The 18,076-nt window shown below is 50.7% G+C and overlaps 1 protein-coding gene across 6 annotated transcripts in view; it reads right to left on the bottom strand.

Moving 5' to 3' along the window:
* Stimate (STIM activating enhancer) overlaps window positions 1-18,076 on the bottom strand; it is a 57,410-nt gene that overhangs the window by 2,807 nt on the left and 36,527 nt on the right. For 5 of the 6 annotated variants that reach the window (XM_087588580.1, NM_198774.2, XM_087588582.1 and 2 more), the window contains 6 exon segments: window positions 11,591-11,639; window positions 10,136-10,231; window positions 7,840-7,961; window positions 3,511-3,623; window positions 2,418-2,495; window positions 1,375-1,524 (listed from right to left, as the gene is read on the bottom strand). In XM_087588580.1, coding sequence (XP_087444706.1) covers window positions 1,375-1,524; window positions 2,418-2,495; window positions 3,511-3,623; window positions 7,840-7,961; window positions 10,136-10,200 — 528 coding nt within the window. In that variant the 5' untranslated portion in view covers window positions 10,201-10,231; window positions 11,591-11,639. 6 annotated transcript variants of the gene reach the window in all.

Here is an 18,076-nt window from a genome sequence, read left to right as displayed (position 1 = left end):
ACCCCATCAATGCCTCCAGCTGCCTTCCAGACAGACCCAAAGCTGATCAGAGCCAACCAGGCGCAGGGAATCTCAGGGTCCTGGACCTGCCTTATACACTCAGTCTCTTTCAAAAGGGACTGGAATCATCCCAGGGACCACACGGGCAGTGCGGTTTCAGAGGGGCTCTCTTGAGTCACCTCTGCCATTTCTGAAGATACAGAGGGAAGCAGCTGAGACACTGAGGACAAACTTGCTCACTCCTGCCACAGCTGCTGGCCTTAGACCTCTGAGTACCACGGGAAGATCAGAGGCCTGCACGCAGGTTTAAGGGCCCTAAGCCCAGCCGTGCAGGGAATGTGCACTCCTACTCCAGGGTGGGACAAACAGCCTCACTACCCTCCCTGAGGACCAAATCACTTGATGGTTCACGGCTCCCTGCTCTGGCCAATGAGAATTTCACGTTAGTATCAGAGGGCAGGCTGTGGTTGCGAATGCTGATAAGCTGTTGTTTCTGCCTTATGGCCATCTGTCATTTGCCAAATGTGATCCAATTACTATGACGTAATAAACCCCTATAGCCAGAATACACACTTGGGGTCAATACAGGCCTGCCTTCTAATCTGTTCATCACTTAAAACTCCCTCCAGCCTGCCCAGGGTTCTCCAGGGCACTGTGAACCATTTGTGCATTTGCGTTCCCCATCCTCACACCTCAGGGTGGCAGCCATCTCAGTCACTTTGGTGGGGAGGAGTCAAAGTTCACTGTATAGCCCTTTCTGGAATGTGCTATGTAGACCAGGCTGACATTGAACTCACAGAGATCTGAGTGTCTTTACTTTCCAAGTGCAGAATTAAAGCCATGAACCACAAGCTGGGCTAACCCCAGCATTGGCAGCACAACGCTTAGCACTGTGGGAGTTACCTCAGGCCTCTGCTGCAGCCCAGCTGGGACACACACCCCTGCCCCATGCTGTCTGTGTTCATGCGTGCTGCTCCCTTATGTTCAGGCCCTTGAATTTAGGCACCAGCAGGTAAAGGGAGACGAGGTTTAACTAGTCCTATATTTTAGAGGTTTCTCCCTTGACTGTTAGTGAAGAACAGGGCTCCAAGAACAAGGTGGCTTTCATCTCACCTGGCTGTCTCCACTGCCACAGGGACGGGCTGTGGCAAATCTACAAGCTACATCCCTTTGGCCTGAGAGGACACATGTGACAGCAGACACTGGGCTCAAGCTAATGTGGCTCTGAGCAACCTGGGCAACGCTTCAGCCCAGCCTCTTCTGTCCCTCTGACTGGTATTGTGAACCAGCATTCAGGTACAACCTTAAGAGCAGAGACCCCCAGAGCCCAAGGTATGATGGCCAAGCCCTTGGGGAGAGTCAGGAGGCTCCTACCTCAGACTCAGACTCCTCATGGGATGCCGCCCGTCGGTAGCGAACCTTGCTCCCGTTCCTTGAGTCCTGGTTGGCTCCTCTTTCTTCGAGTTTAGCTTTCGTCTTCCCCTTTCTCATGAGGAAATTGTCCACTACCCAGAACATGAAAGCCTGCGGGAAGAAGGTGTAGGTTACTGTGGAGAAACCAGGACAAAGCAAAGCAGGGGGCTCCAACCCACCCCTTCACGGAGAAAAGAGAAGCCCCACTCAGCCCCCACCATCTCTCAGAACATTCAGGAGAGACTGCTATTTTCTTTCATTTACTATGCTTCTACAGTCAAGAGAACAGAGAACAGCCCGGTAATTCTTGCAGTAGTCACTTAAGGGTTTTGTTGTGTTAAATAATGACAGCCCAGGGCCACACCCTTCCTCACAGCACCTCAGAGGCAGAGACAGATCGGTCTCTCTGAGTTCCAAGGCAGCACAGTCTACTTTAGTGAGTTCTAGAACAGCCAAGACCCTGACTCTAAAAGCAAAAGAACGAACAAACCAGGCAGTCTGTTTTGGGCCTGGAATCTAGGTCTCTAGCTGCCCGTTTGGAGCCTCATGGGTCTTTCATAGGTGGCCACACTCTGGGAGCCCCCGATTCCCTTAGCACTCTACATCACGGGGTCTTCACAGAGGACACTGCGCTCCCGAGTTTCTCTGAGGTGTATACTCAACACTAAATGTCTGGAGAACACTCGAAACGTCCCTGATCTAGAAGTTACTATCACACACAGGCTGGGACCTCTCAATGAAGTGGCCTATCAGGGAAGGCGAGTCATGGTTCCTAGGATCCCTTACCCGAAATAGGGCCCTAGAATGGGTGCTGGGTCTCTGAGGAAGGACCCCCATCACGCTCAAGACTGGTTATGGGATGGAAGGTAACAACTGGCTACACAGATGGGAAGGACTGCCTGAGGCTGTAAGGGTGACTTTTGTGCCACACTTAGAGCTTTGAGCAGGACCCTGGGCGGCAGGGCACAAGCTGGGGTAGGTAAGACAGTCAACGAGGCACTGACATTGACAAAGAAGGGGACTATGAGCATGACGATGGCCAGCTTCAGGTCAGGGTTCTCAATTGGATTCAGCAGGGCCACCTGCAGAGAGAAACAGACAGTGAGGAGACCACAGGGCCGCAGGCAGGAGACTCAGACACTCCCCGAGAGCCACGGAAACAAACGGCCCTTACACTCATGGCTGCACAGACCCTAGATACTCACGGCTGCACAGATCTGACTGTGAGGGACCAGCTGGAGCCAGTCTGGGCCCTTAGCTCTTAGCACCTCCCCCTTGTTGTGGATCTGAGGACTGAGTCAGATGCAAGTGGGACCCACACCCTGTAGGGAACCTGAAGCCCAGAGAGCAGCAGCGTGTGTGTGTGTGTGTGTGTGTGTGTGTGTGTGTGTGTGTGTGTGCCTCAGGGGACTGGGGGGCAGAAATGCAGTGGGTGATCGTAGAGACAGGGGCAATGCAGCCCTAGGCCACTCACTTTCCAGCAGACACGTTGCACGGCCAGGGGCACAGCAGCTCTGAATACACTGGCTTGTTTTCTCTCACAAGGTGAGAATCGGCCACAGACAAAACCAAAGCCAGAATCTGAGCAACTTGCCCTAGAAGGCTCCTTGGCTGTTTTATATGGGAACGAGCTGTTTCGGTTGTGCTAGGGGCAGAGGGCAGAGGGCAGAGGGTGGGGCTGGTAAAGCCATGGGCTTACCCAGGGAGGTGGGAAAAGACCTCAAAACTGCATCAGCTGAACCAGCTCAGACACGTGTTTGAAGGACATTTGCCAGCGTAGACACATCCACAGTTACCAAGTCTGCACACTACTCAGACCAAGCAGCACGCCAGACGGGGCTGTATTTCCATTAAGTTTACATATCCCAAGGCTTAATGTAGGGAAGACATGTATTTACATGAAGTGGGTGGACACCAAGTACAAGAATGGCAAACTAAGGCTTTTATAAATACTGCTACACCAGACCAGATCCAGGCCTCGCTCATGGAGCTAAAACAAAAACAAGCAGACCAGGGGCCGGCCGGCCAGGGCTGTGGATGACATGGGATGCCGTTTTCTTGGCTTAGAAGAGAGCAGAAGCAGGGATGGACGCAAACCTTTTTCCACTGGAGTATGAGAAGGACGATGAAGACCACGGACTTTTCAAAGATCATGATCACGATGTAAAGGGCACACTGCCCGACCCAGGCCCCACACTGTAGAGGGTCTCCTGCAGGGACAGGAAGGCGCTTAGCCACATACGCCAGGATCCGAGTAGGACAATCCCATCCTCACCCCCTTTGCCCCTAGCTGGATCCCGGAACCCCAGTTCTAAGGTTCTTCATGAGCCCTAAGCTCTACAAATCACCTCATTTCTAAAAGAGGCGGCTCCCTGCATAAAGTCAGAATTCCTAATTTAGACAAACCAGAATGTTCTTCTTTTAAAAAAAATATTCTAGGCTGGAGTTGAGAGGAACTAAACTTAGTAGGAGCTCACGCTGGCTCTGTGTCCACTGGCAGCAGAAGCTGGGTTAAGCACGAAAGCTATTATTATCTGCAGTTGGTTTTCCCAGTGACTGTGCTAACCCCCGCATTCTCTGTCCACGATGGGACTGACACTGTGCCTATGAATGCAGTAATCAGCTTCTTTGTCCACTTCCCTCCTTTCGGCCACCCACTTCCTACGCCGGCCGTTCCCCAGCATCCCTGCCGTTCTCAGCCCTGAGTACATCAGTCTGACCTAGAGAAACTCAGATTCCACCAAATTCATGCAAAAGAACCCCAAGTTAATGCTTTCTAGGGTTTTTTCATAGCATTAAACAAAAAAAAATTTTTTTTGGTGGGGGGAGCAACCTAATTAATTTTGGGGAACCACACAACACCTTGGCTAGGACAAAGAGAGAAGCCTTCAAGACTAGGGGTAGCAGAGACAGACTGAGGCCAGCAACTACGACACAGGGGTGAGTCTGTCAGTGGGTATGGTTAAGAAATGACTCGGAGAGTGGTGGTGGGGGGCTCCAAGAGACCAAAATGGGGAACATCTGGCCCTGCAGTGCCTCAGAATGCTTCAGAAAGGGACTCAATGAAGGGGGGGGGGGCAGCCTCTCCAGAGAATGATTGAACGACATGCAGAATCTTAGCACAGGCCTCAGAGCGGGAGAGCGGGCAACAACCTGCCCTCCACCCACCAGAACAGCAACAAAGTAACATTTCAGGGAGGCCGTGAGAAGAGAATCTGGTCTGGAGAGAAAGCTCCAGGCTGTGTCTGGGCCTGCAGGCTGAGCCCGGCTGAGGCAGGTTAATGCCTCTCACAGCGGCCATGGGGCCAGCAGAACACGTGTGTCTTTTTCTGGATATCGGCAGGGAGCATGCGGCAACACGCTACTGCCTGACCTAAGGCTTCCTTCCCAGCTGCTCCCGCTTCTGGGGCAGGGTACCTGAGCCTCAGAGAGCACTCGGAAGTGCCGCTCTTCCTGGCAAGGCTGCCAGCAGGAGTTAGTTACACAACTTTCGGTAAACCACCTGCCCTTACTGAGAAAAGTTCACTTGAACAGGAGAGGAAACTATTTGCTTAGGCTCTCAGGTAAGGCCAGGGATGCCCCGCAGGAGGTGCCACCGGGAAGGGTCTGAGAAGGACTGGTGCATCTGGGAGAAGGCAGAAGGGACACCATTTGTTCACTGTTATAAGAACATTCACTAGCTCAGTGTTCATTCACTCCATTTTCCCAGAAGCTGTGAGAAACGACTTTCCTCTTCTTTCTTAGTTTGTCTGTACAGTGGGGCTGCCACTGCCTTTTGTGTTTTGATACTAAAATAAAAAGGTTGAAAACCACCCAGAGAGACAAAAGCAGCCGTGTCCAGTCGATACACCCACACACCCTTGCTCGCCTCCTGTGTACCCAGGCCACAGGTCACTGCAGCTGGACGGAGTAACACGTGACAGTTTGTTTGATCATTTCTGGTTCCCTTGAGTTTTTTTCAAATGCTCCCTGAAATCCTGTCTTCAGGACAAATGTGGCCAACAAGCGTGCCGGTGTGAACTGTTTTCTGTTGTAGTGGGCAACCTCAGGGATGCTGGTGAACTGTTCTCTCGGGCTGTTACAGGAATCAGGGCCGAAAGGAAGGGACACGAGTGGGCTGAGAAGCTTCTGGAAGGGGGGCACTTAGGTGGGCGGGCAGGGAAGTCTATGATGTACCGTGCCACCGAGTACTGTCTTGTCTGCGGGTACAATAAGCTTGGTCGTCAGACTACAGATACTCAAACACTGTTCACCCTCAACTAAACAACTGTGCTTATGTTCGAGGCCCATGACTTCTCCTAGGAACCCAACGTGCTGTCTAGAGAGCAAACCCCGTCGCCTTCACTTGCCTCAGAGCTGTGGGGCCGACCTGGTGTTCCTGTCTCAACTGGACAGGAAAGTTCACAGGTGTAGAAGTCAGAATGGTCCTGCAAAGATGTCCACACCCCAGTCCTGGACCCCATGACATGTGCTGCGACCTAGCCAAGGGCAGCTCTGGCTGTTAATGGAATTGAGGTTGCTATTCGGACTTCAAATGAAGTATCTGGAGTGTCCAGATGCACTCTGGGTAATCAAGGGCCACTTCAAGGTAGAAGGTCAGAGCGGTATATCATGAGAAGAACTTGGCTGCTGGCTTTGAAGACAGAGGGAGAGAATCATAAGCCAGGGACTCGGACAGAACTAGAGGCTGGACAGGGCAACAGAACCACCATCCCTATCGCCACCAGAAAGAGACAACCCTGGTGTTGCCTTCATGTTAGTCCAACGGAAGTGCATGGACTTCTGAAGGAAGCACAGATAAGTCAGTCTGGGTTATCTGGGCCACTAAGCCTATGCTGGTTTCTTGCAGCAGCAGAGAACACTAAGCAACTACGATGCCACAGGCAATGGGGAGACAGTCCAGGGAGCGAGGACTTGGGTGGCCCTGGACAAAGGGACGTTTTCTCTGAAGACACTTGAGGACTCTGGTTCCCAACAGCAGTGACGGGATTATGGGGCTGGGCCAAGAGGACAGAGCTCACACAGAGCCGCTGCCATGTTCCCTTCTCTCCATCCTTGGGGAGGCAGACAAGACTGGCTTCAGAACCGGTGGTATATGGGACGAGACCTGACCCTGTCCTCAGTCAGCAGTTGACCGTGGGAACTCTGTATCATCACTGGTCAGCTACTGGGGATCTGGACAGCAGAAGTGCAGGTGAGCAGTGCTGGTGGAGGTAGAGTTTTAGGTCTCCTGGTGTAGAGGACACAGAGCCGCAAACATGTCCTGACGGGGTAATTGCTTAACTCCTAGTTGCCCTTGAGAATGATGTCACACTGGCTCACATGTGTTGGGCCATTTCTGGCCTGCAAGCTGAGAACGCTATGGCGGGGGCACTTCAGAAGCCTTCCCTCGAGTCCTGAGGCACATGCTACGTTGGGCACTATCTTAAGTCACTGACTCATTGGCATCAAGTAACAGGCTAAGAAAAGCCCTCCCCTGAACTCATCTTCCCTCACTGAAGACAAACAATTACTTAAGATGTCTAGAAATACCCAAGGCGCTCCACAGCCAGCTCCACCAATCTCGTGCCCTTTTAAACTGTCAGTCCCTCAGGTCTTCAACCACCTAGAAGTGAGTCAGTCTCTGGGTGCAGAGCCATTAGTCGTCTGCTTGGTGTGGAAGGGATGTGGAGCCCGATTCTACCACTTGTCCCGGCGCCCTCTTGTGGTGAAGTTCTACTAGCACTGCTCTGGGCCCAAGAGTAGCTCCTCACTAGAAGCTCCACACATCCTCAAGCTTAGAGCCAATATGAAAGCAGCTTCTTATTCAGGCTGTGACATGGGGGTCTTACAAGGTAGGCTAGCACCCACAAGCTGCAGGTCCGAAGCCTTATATCTGAGTCGGGGTAAACCTCACATCTGAGAAACTGGGGCACCCAGATGCTAGGGGGGAGAGAAGCCTACAGCTAGAAGGAGGCGAGGCAACTTGGCCTCGGAAGGGATGCACACATTAGCCCTTGACATGTGGGCACTACGCTGTCACAGAGCAACCTAGTGACAGGAGAAACACAGGTGTGTAGCATAAAGAGGGACAGGTTTTCGCCTCACTGTGGACAGCTTCCCAAACAAGAGCTGCTCCCATCTGTCTAATGCGGTGGGCAGTGACATGGACTCTTTGGGGAGCTCGGCAGAACGAGGTGGCCTTGCAGCCCCGCATGTGGGACCAACAAGTGCCTCTGGGAGAAGGGCCATCTCTCGGCTTCTGCCAATCCTTCCCTCCGAAATGAACGTCTTGGCGGTGAAGCACTTCCCCCCTGACCCTAGGGAACCGAATCTCAAGCCCTAAGTGAACTCCTTTATGTTCAACAGCTCCAAATCATCCAGATTTCAGAGCTGCACAGGGCGAGAAGAACCCAGCAGGCCCTACCCAGTGTCCACAGGCATTACCATATTCTCCAAAACGCAGGGACTCCCACTGCTGCCACTCCACCAACACACCGACGGCACGTACGCCCACATAAATGAGGAGCATGCCTACAGTGGCGTCCAGAAGGAAGTTGATGAGGTACCTGGAAGAGAGGCCACACCAGCACGGTCAGGAGACAAAAGCCACTACGCTGGGGCCTCACTGTGGCTCTTACCAGGGTCCCAAATGAAGGCTATCAGACCCAGTCTTTGCTCGGCTTTACTGAGGGAGAGGAGAACCCCGACATGACATGTACTTATTTATGCAAGAGACTACAGGATGGTGGCTTCCATTTCCAGGACTCTGAAGAGATGCTAATATTAAAGACACGAAGAACAGGGAAGAGGACAAAGACACTTTATAAACTTCAAGTCTATGTGCCAAGGCCAAGATTCAACGGAAGACAGCTCGTCTGGAAGTACCTAAGGAAAGCGAGGAAAACAAACCCCGGTGGACAGCAATAAATCCATTAAGTGATTCTGTTCTTCCTGATGGTTCCAGGCCAACGGAGGTGGCACAACTGTGCCACTTTCCCAGGGCATTCAAGGAAAATGGCTTCTGAGACTTCTTAGGCAAATCAGGCAGGGCCGCAAGGCTTTGTGCTCATGTCCATCCCTGTCTGTAATCATGTGTGCAAACACTAGTTTTACCTTTTTTTAGAGGTGCTGTGATGGAAACCAGCACTGTGCATGTGTGTGTGTGTGTGTGTGTGTGTGTGTGTGTGCACGCACATGCTTGTGTGTATGCTTGCATGTGTGGGTGTGTGTTTTGCACAAATATTCTATCAGAGCTACAGTTCCAGACTTGACTTTTATACTTCACTGAAGAGTTCTGCTGCCTTGAGAAAAGGCCAGAGGACTGGAGAAAGGGACATGGGGAGGCATGCCATAGGGACCACACATTCTTATAAGACAAGGTTTGTTTCCATTTGCCTGACAAAGAACCTTGTCCTCGCCACGGGAAAGCCCTGTTTACCTAGCCTCCCTACACCCAGACCTAGCTGAGCACCGCTGGACACCGGCTCCAGTTACCTAGGCGGGCGAAGATGAACATGAGGCTGTGGAGCAGATACTGAGCCTCTGTGATACCGAACGGCTCCGAACTCCCTACAGACAAGCTCACGGACAGTGCAAGACTTGGCTTCAAGGAGCTTCCAAGCCGCTAAGGCCTGAGACACTTGGCTGTACCAGCAGACCTCTGCCCCAGGCTGGGCTTTGTGATGTGCATAACATTTCAATATGGGGCCAGCTTATTGTGCTTGGTCCTCAGAACCCAGAGCATTGAGAGGGAGGCAGGCAGTTTGTTCTTCCTCCTTAAAGACACAAGGGGTCACTCTCAGACCAGAGTCAGAAAGAAAAGTCACAGCTTCCAAAGCAACTTCCATTCCGGCAGGAGGGCACTGCTCTGACACTGATCTCTAACTCACGGGGAATGCTATTCACACCTGCAGTTTCACATCTGACACGAAGCCTGGAAACTAACAGGGCAACGGCTACATCCAGTCTTGAATTCGCTTACATACTTGTCAATTACTTCCTGAGCCTAGTGGGTGCTGCCCCGGAAGCCAGGACCAAACGTCACACCCTGCATTCAGCACAGAGGACTCATTTAGACATCAGAGCATCATGGGGGCTTGCACACAGACTGGTTTAAGTCCAGCTTCGCCATGTCTGCACCGTGTGACCGTTAGCCTTTCTGTGCCTCCCACTTGAAGTTGGAGATGGGAGGTAAGGATTGGGATTGGAATCCTCCTCCAGTAAGAAGTACGGCACTTTAGGGCATGGCGAAGGTCGCAGACACACTGCTCTGCACATCATGCGGAAGGCAGTCCAGACGGACAGATGGAACAGTGGACGTGCTTTGTGTCAAAGAGGCCAGTAATGGCTCAACCATAACCGTGTCTGTGAGCATCTCACAGCACAGCTAAACGGCCATGTGCTCTGCAGCCGGCCCACGGCCACTCTTGAGTGTTATCCTGTCCTGCTGGGGGGGCTGCTGGGAACCCGGGACCACGAGGGCACTAGAAAGACAAATGACTGAACTTAGACTGATGAGCGGAAAGCCAACACACAAGGTCACTATCCAAGTCCTGGGAACCAACCAAAGGCTGAGTGTACGAACTCATGAAGGCACACACAGGATGAGAGCAGAGAGAGAAACCCAGAGGAGAAAGGATGGGTGCCTCCCCCAAGCTAGAGAGCCGTGCTGGCAAGGGGAGGGAAGGGGAGGCTAGTCTGTATTTCCAGTGGAGGTTGAATTCGAATACAAGCCACTCACAGTGAGCAAGGGTCCTCTTCAGTGAGATCCGCTAGGTACACGTTTGCAAAGTGGATGAAGAGCATCCCTATGGCTTGTTTGGAAGTGTCTAAAAACCTGCACAAAACAGAACCAGCAAGCGTTACCCACCTGACGGGAGAGCGGCGACCACCTTGGGGAAAGGAGACCAAGTCTGTGGCCAAGCCTCAAAACCATCCCTATACCCAAAGAGAAACACACGGAGGGCCTTAGATCTAGGTCTTCCTGAAGCTCCTCGCTGACCACAAGAGCAGGACTAAATGCCCAGGCTTGGGAGAATCGGTGACAGAAGGGTACAAATAGGAGTTCTCAACAGACAGGAGTTATGTCCTTAAGAGTCACAGTATGTGTGGGACAATTTATAAAGCACTTTTATTGACAGGACAATGACGTCGCTACCAAAGGGGAGTGGAAGTGTCACTAGGGCAGGAGCAAACTTAGTGTGGCCCACACTGTTACCGGAAGCCTGCCTTCCAAGTGACTTACTGTTTGGGAATTTTATCATTGGGATCTGTTTCTGAAGCTTTACTGCTGTATAAGAAACATACACCTGTTACCATAGGGCCATCCTACACAAAAGGAGTGTGTTTGATATCATGTGTCTACATTAAACACTTGGTCCCTGCCCCTGACTCAGAGTCCTAACCGCCCTGTAACCTCCCAAGTGCCAGGGGTGGGAGGTCTAATCCTTTGGACTGTCCTGGGTGCATATTTTGTTGGTAACTGGAGTTCCTAGAGAGCTCTAGGATGGGGAAGGCCACTGGAAGATGATTAAGTAAGACCCACCACACTCCAGGGAGAGAAGGGCAAAGCTGACAGTCAGGTGAGCCTCGTGAGCCTGGAGTGTGTCGGAACCAGTGAGCAAATGAGCTGGTTTACGGGGGGATGGAGGATGTGAAGGCCACGTTCCCAGAACTGCCCTCAGGAACAGGCCATCCCAGCTCACCGAATGGCTTCATCTGGCCACTCATTCGCCTGCATCCTTCATGATAAACCAGGAAGTGTAAATACTCAAGTTTTCTTGAGGTTTGAGTCACATCTGGTGAGGGGTGTGCTAAGAGTCTCTGAAATATGTATGGCTAATTACCAAGGGTCTGATTACATACACAGACTGTATGAAGTCAAGAATTTAAGCATAATCTCGTAAGCCAGGATGAGGAAGCCCACAGCAGAGGCTGCCCCGTGCGTACTGCTTTTCACTTCCAATACTGAAAGCATTATAAATAAAAGTAGGGGCCAGAGCTTTTGAAGAAACAGAACTATTTTCATATTATACAGCACTCGTATTAACTCAACTGAAGGATCCCACGTACTTTATACGGTATGCAATTTCTCCTATTCCATGTCCTACCTACCCCAAAACTGTCCCGTGTCCCCAAACCAAACCCTAGCACCACAGAAGGCGCCTTCTGAGTGAGTCAGCATTTTGTTACATACCATATCCTCCATGGCCGTCTTTCATGCTTTGGTTCTCGGAAGCGTTTAACTGAAAGAACAAACAGACATTGGGAGTTTCTCAAACCAACAGCAAAGCAAAGTGCATACCCAAGGTGGGTTATCAGTCTTCCTGCTATTTACAGTGCTAAGTGAGAACACGGAGTATGTCGGCACGGGGCGGCATACTTTGCTCAGTGAAGGTTACGGAGAGCCTGTGAGGCTGTCTGTCAGCAGGGACTCTTCAGAACTAGATACGTCCTAAAGCGTGCCTTCTCAGCGTCTGTGCAGCCCTTCACGTTTTCCCCGTGACAAAGCTCATTTAGGAGGTCCCTAGAAGCAACAAGGGATGGTGTAGTCGCTTCCAGCCCCAGCATATGTTCTGAGTACACCCCACCCACTCACCCTGGGGCTTACCGTACTCCAAGCCAGACACTGAGGATACAAATGTAAAGTCAGCTCCCTAAGAAATGGGAGAGCGGCACAGCGCAGGCTGGGAAGTGCTACAGAAGTGACAGACCCGAGGCTGGACTGGACGCAGGAGTTAGGGCAGGCTTCCCTGTCAGAAGTAAATGAGCTAGGTCCTCAAGGCTCAGTAAGAGCAGAGAAAAGCACAGGGCAGACGCAGCTTTGAAGTTTACATGTACAGCTGCAGAGCACGGCAGTGTGTGCAGAATAATTCAATTTGCCTCATGATAGTAGATAAATATGAAAGCCTGCGGGAGAAACAGCAGGTAAGAGGGTAACAAACTGAACATGAGACATGTGTCAGGGGTTCCTGAGTGCTGGGTCAGAGGGTTTGCCATGGATCCTGTAGGGAAGAAGGACCCAGGAGAGTCTAAGCAGAGTCAGCTTAGAAAAGCAGCCCTGAGAACTGAGCGGATGCTGGATTTCCCAGGTGAAGTACTGAGAAGAGATGCTGGCTATGCTCACAGCTCCAGGGGCAAGGCAGCAACAACCTGCTCGACCTTGGCTGGCAAAGGACTCTCAGGGCAAAGGTGTGTGCCTGTTCTCGGCACGATGTCTGTAACAGGAAATAACGTGATTTGGCTACAGGTGCCCCTGAAACTCTTATCGACCTTACACAACTAAAACAAACATCGGAAGTACGGCTTGTGTGATATTTACCACACCAAAGTGCTAAGAAGAATCCAACTGACTTAAGGCATGAGAGACCCCTGATCAGAAGGGGGACAGGAGAGCACCAACTTGGGAGAAATCCCCAGCCACCAAAGAGACTGAGAGCAGGCAGAGGGTGTGAGAAAACAAAAGGCAGGTCAGCCCTGCTCTGAATAAATGCAGCAGTCCACACAGCAGGCAAGGCTGCTGTGCAAACACGGAATAACAAGCCTGGTGTCCTCAGTCATGCTGATACTGAAGAGACCAGAGAGCTGGCGGAACCGTAAGGGAAGAGTGTTTTGTCCTTGACATATGGTTTATCCAGACCCCAACATTGCCAAAGAATCTTAAGCTGAAGCCCAAGAGGCTCTGGGGCCTGAACGGCCCTTGAAGGTAGGTTTCTCCTAGAAACACCGGGTGTCACTGAGGGGCACAGGCTCACAGAGACTGGGCTATAAACTTCCAGCTGGGCCGGAGTCACTTTGTGCCTCCCAGTTCTGTCCTCAGCATTCTGACTACTGCCACCATTATGTTTGTTCTTCAAAAATAGGGTTTCTCTGGGTAGTCCTGGCTGCCTTAGAACTCACTCTGTAGACCTCAAACTTTGAGATCTGTCTGTCTGACGCCCCAGTGCTGGGTTAAAGCACGCTTGGCTTTGTCTTCACCAGTATTAACAACACCAAATATTGGAAAAGGAGAAGGCTCTGATTCCTACAAGACGAACACTTAGGTATCAGAGGGGCTGTAATTTCCCTTCAAATGGCTTGTGGGGAGGAATTATACATTATGTGTATTAAATAGGTTACATAAAATGATATAATTAAGTACAGTATAACTAGACACAAGTATAGGTAATTATATAATAAATCTACTGTTATACTATTATAGCAATGCCATACGTGGATAACAGGAACAATTGTGGTGCCAGGAGACTAATGCTTTTGAAGAAGTGACTAAGGTCAAATGAGGTCCTATGGGTGTGTCCTACCCAATATGTCTAGTGTTTCTTAAAAAGAGGAACCAGAGCACATATGTCTGAGTGAGCACATGTGTCTGAGTGAGCACATATGTATGAGTGAGCACATGTGTATGAGCGAGCACATGTGTATGAGTGAGCACATATGTCTGAGTGGGCACATGTCTGAGCGAGCACATGTGTCTGAGTGAGCACATATGTCTGAGCAAGCACATGTGTACGAGCGAGCACATATGTATGAGCGAGCACATGTGTCTGAGCGAGCACATATGTCTGAGTGAGCACATATGCATGAGCAAGCACATATGTATGAGCGAGCACATGTGTCTGAGTGAGCACATATGTATGAGTGAGCACATGTGTATGAGCGAGCACATGTGTATGAGTGAGCACATATGTCTGAGTGGGCACATGTCTGAGCGAGCACATGTGTCTGAGTGAGCACATATGTCTGAGCAAGCACATGTGTACGAGCGAGCACATATGTATGAGCGAGCACATGTGTCTGAGCGAGCACATATGTCTGAGTGAGCACATATGTATGAGCAAGCACATATGTATGAGCGAGCACATGTGTCTGAGTGAGCACATATGTATGAGTGAGCACATGTGTATGAGTGAGCACATATGTATGAGTGAGCACATGTCTGAGCGAGCACATGTGTCTGAGTGAGCACATATGTCTGAGCAAGCACATGTGTACGAGCGAGCACATATGTATGAGTGAGCACATGTGTCTGAGTGAGCACATATGTCTGAGCGAGCACATGTGTATGAGGAAGCACATGTGTATGAGCGAGCACATGTGTATGAGCGAGTACATGTGTATGAGCAAGCACATATGTATGAGTGAGCACATGTGCATGAGTGAGCACATATGTCTGAGTGAGCACATATGTCTGAGCGAGCACATGTGTCTGAGCGAGCACATGTGTCTGAGAGAGCACATGTGTCTGAGCGAGCACATGTGTATGAGGAAGCACATGTGTATGAGCGAGCACATGTGTCTGAGCGAGCACATGTGTCTGAGTGAGCACATATGTCTGAGTGAGCACATGTGTCTGAGTGAGCACATATGTATGAGTGAGCACATGTGTATGAGCGAGCACATGTGTCTGAGTGAGCACATATGTATGAGTGAGCACATGTGTCTGAGTGAGCACATATGTCTGAGCGAGCACATGTGTCTGAGCGAGTACATGTGTCTGAGTGAGCACATGTGTCTGAGCGAGCACATGTGTATGAGGAAGCACATGTGTATGAGCGAGCACATGTGTATGAGCGAGTACATGTGTATGAGCAAGCACATATGTATGAGCGAGCACATGTGTCTGAGTGAGCACATATGTATGAGTGAGCACATGTGTCTGAGTGAGCACATATGTCTGAGCGAGCACATGTGTCTGAGCGAGCACATGTGTCTGAGTGAGCACATATGTCTGAGCGAGCACATGTGTCTGAGCGAGCACATGTGTATGAGGAAGCACATGTGTATGAGCGAGCACATGTGTATGAGCGAGTACATGTGTCTGAGCAAGCACATGTGTATGAGTGAGCACATATGTATGAGTGAGCACATGTCTGAGCGAGCACATGTGTCTGAGTGAGCACATATGTCTGAGCAAGCACATGTGTATGAGCGAGCACATATGTATGAGTGAGCACATGTGTCTGAGTGAGCACATATGTCTGAGCGAGCACATGTGTATGAGGAAGCACATGTGTATGAGCGAGCACATGTGTATGAGCGAGTACATGTGTATGAGCAAGCACATATGTCTGAGTGAGCACATGTGCATGAGTGAGCACATATGTCTGAGAGAGCACATATGTCTGAGCGAGCACATGTGTCTGAGCGAGCACATGTGTATGAGGAAGCACATGTGTATGAGCGAGCACAGGTGTATGAGCGAGCACATGTGTATGAGCGAGTACATGTGTATGAGCGAGCACATGTGTCTGAGCGAGCACATGTGTCTGAGTGAGCACATATGTATGAGTGAGCACATGTGTATGAGCGAGCACATGTGTCTGAGTGAGCACATATGTATGAGTGAGCACATGTGTATGAGCGAGCACATATATCTGAGCGAGCACATGTGTCTGAGCGAGCACATATGTCTGAGCGAGCACATGTGTATGAGCGAGCACATGTGTATGAGCGGGCACATATGTATGAGCGAGCACATGTGTATGAGTGAGCACATGTGCATGAGCGAGCACATATGTCTGAGCGAGCACATGTGTATGAGCGAGCACATGTGTATGAGCGAGCACATATGTCTGAGTGAGCACATATGTCTGAGTGAGCACATATGTATGAGTGAGCACATGTGTATGAGCGAGCACATGTGTCTGATTGAGCACGTGTATGAGCAAGCACATGTGTATGAGCAAGCACATGTGTCTGAGCGAGCACATATGTCTGAGCGAGCACATGTGTATGAGCGAGTACATGTGTATGAGCAAGCACATATGTCTGAGCGAGCACATGTGTCTGAGCGAGCACATATGTATGAGTGAGCACATGTGTCTGAGTGAGCACATATGTCTGAGTGAGCACATATGTCTGAGCAAGCACATGTGTACGAGCGAGCACATATGTATGAGGGAGCACATGTGTCTGAGTGAGCACATATGTCTGAGTGAGCACATATGCATGAGTGAGCACATGTGCCTGAGCGAGCACATATGTATGAGTGAGCACATGTGTATGAGTGAGCACATATGTCTGAGCGAGCACATGTGTCTGAGCGAGCACATGTGTATGAGCGAGCACATGTGTATGAGCGAGCACATATGTCTGAGTGAGCACATATGTCTGAGTGAGCACATATGTCTGAGTGAGCACCTATGTCTGAGTGAGCACATATGTATGAGTGAGCACATGTGTATGAGCGAGCACATGTGTATGAGTGAGCACATATGTCTGAGCGAGCACATGTGTACGAGCGAGCACATATGTATGAGTGAGCACATGTGTCTGAGCGAGCACATGTGTATGAGCGAGCACATGTGTCTGAGCGAGCACATGTGTACGAGCAAGCACATGTGTACGAGCAAGCACATGTGTACGAGCGAGCACATGTGCATGAGCGAGCACATGTGTCTGAGCGAGCACATGTGTCTGAGCGAGCACCTGTGTCTGAGCGAGCACCTGTGTCTGAGCGAGCACCTGTGTATGAGCGAGCACATGTGTATGAGCGAGAACATGTGTATGAGCGAGCACATGTGTATGAGCGAGCACATGTGTCTGAGCGAGCACATGTGTATGAGCGAGCACATGTCTGAGCGAGCACATGTGTCTGAGCGAGCACATGTGTCTGAGCGAGCACATGTGTCCGAGCGAGCACATGTGTATGAGCCAGCACATGTGTATGAGCGAGCACATGTGTATGAGCGAGCACATGTGTATGAGCGAGCACATATGTATGAGTGAGCACATATGTATGAGCGAGCACATGTGTATGAGTGAGCACATGTGCATGAGTGAGCACATATGTCTGAGCGAGCACATGTGTATGAGCGAGCACATATGTCTGAGTGAGCACATATGTCTGAGTGAGCACATATGTATGAGTGAGCACATGTGTCTGAGCGAGCACATGTGTATGAGCAAGCACATGTGTCTGAGCGAGCACATGTGTACGAGCAAGCACATGTGTACGAGCGAGCACATGTGCATGAGCGAGCACATGTGTCTGAGCGAGCACAGGTGTATGAGCGAGCACAGGTGTATGAGCCAGCACATGTGTATGAGCGAGCACATGTGTCTGAGCGAGCACATGTGTATGAGCGAGCACATGTGTCTGAGCGAGAACATGTGTATGAGCGAGCACATGTGTATGAGCGAGCACATGTGTCTGAGCGAGCACATGTGTCTGAGCGAGCACATGTGTATGAGCGAGCACATGTCTGAGCGAGCACATATGTCTGAGCGAGCACATGTGTCTGAGCGAGCACATGTGTCTGAACGAGCACATGTGTATGAGCCAGCACATGTGTATGAGCGAGCACATGTGTATGAGCAAGCACATGTGTCTGAGTGAGCACATATGTCTGAGTGAGCACCTATGTCTGAGTGAGCACCTATGTCTGAGTGAGCACATGTGTATGAGCGAGCACATATGTATGAGTGAGCACATATGTATGAGTGAGCACATGTGTCTGAGTGAGCACATGTGTCTGAGTGAGCACATATGTCTGAGTGTACCAGGAAGGGACCATGTGAAGATACCGTAAGAAGCAGACATCCAAGTTGAGAGGTGGTGGTGCACACCTTTAATCCCAGCACTTGGGAGGCAATGGCTGGTGGATCTCTGTGAGTTCGATGCCAGCCTGGTCTACAGAATGAATTTCAGGAGAGCCAGGACTACAAAGAGAAACCCTATCAC

The sequence above is a fragment of the Rattus norvegicus genome, chromosome 16 (genome assembly GCF_021556685.1).
Source record: "Rattus norvegicus strain SHRSP/BbbUtx chromosome 16, alternate assembly SHRSP_T2T, whole genome shotgun sequence".
Taxonomy (NCBI): domain Eukaryota; kingdom Metazoa; phylum Chordata; class Mammalia; order Rodentia; family Muridae; genus Rattus; species Rattus norvegicus.
This window is presented reverse-complemented; position numbering and strand designations above follow the sequence as displayed.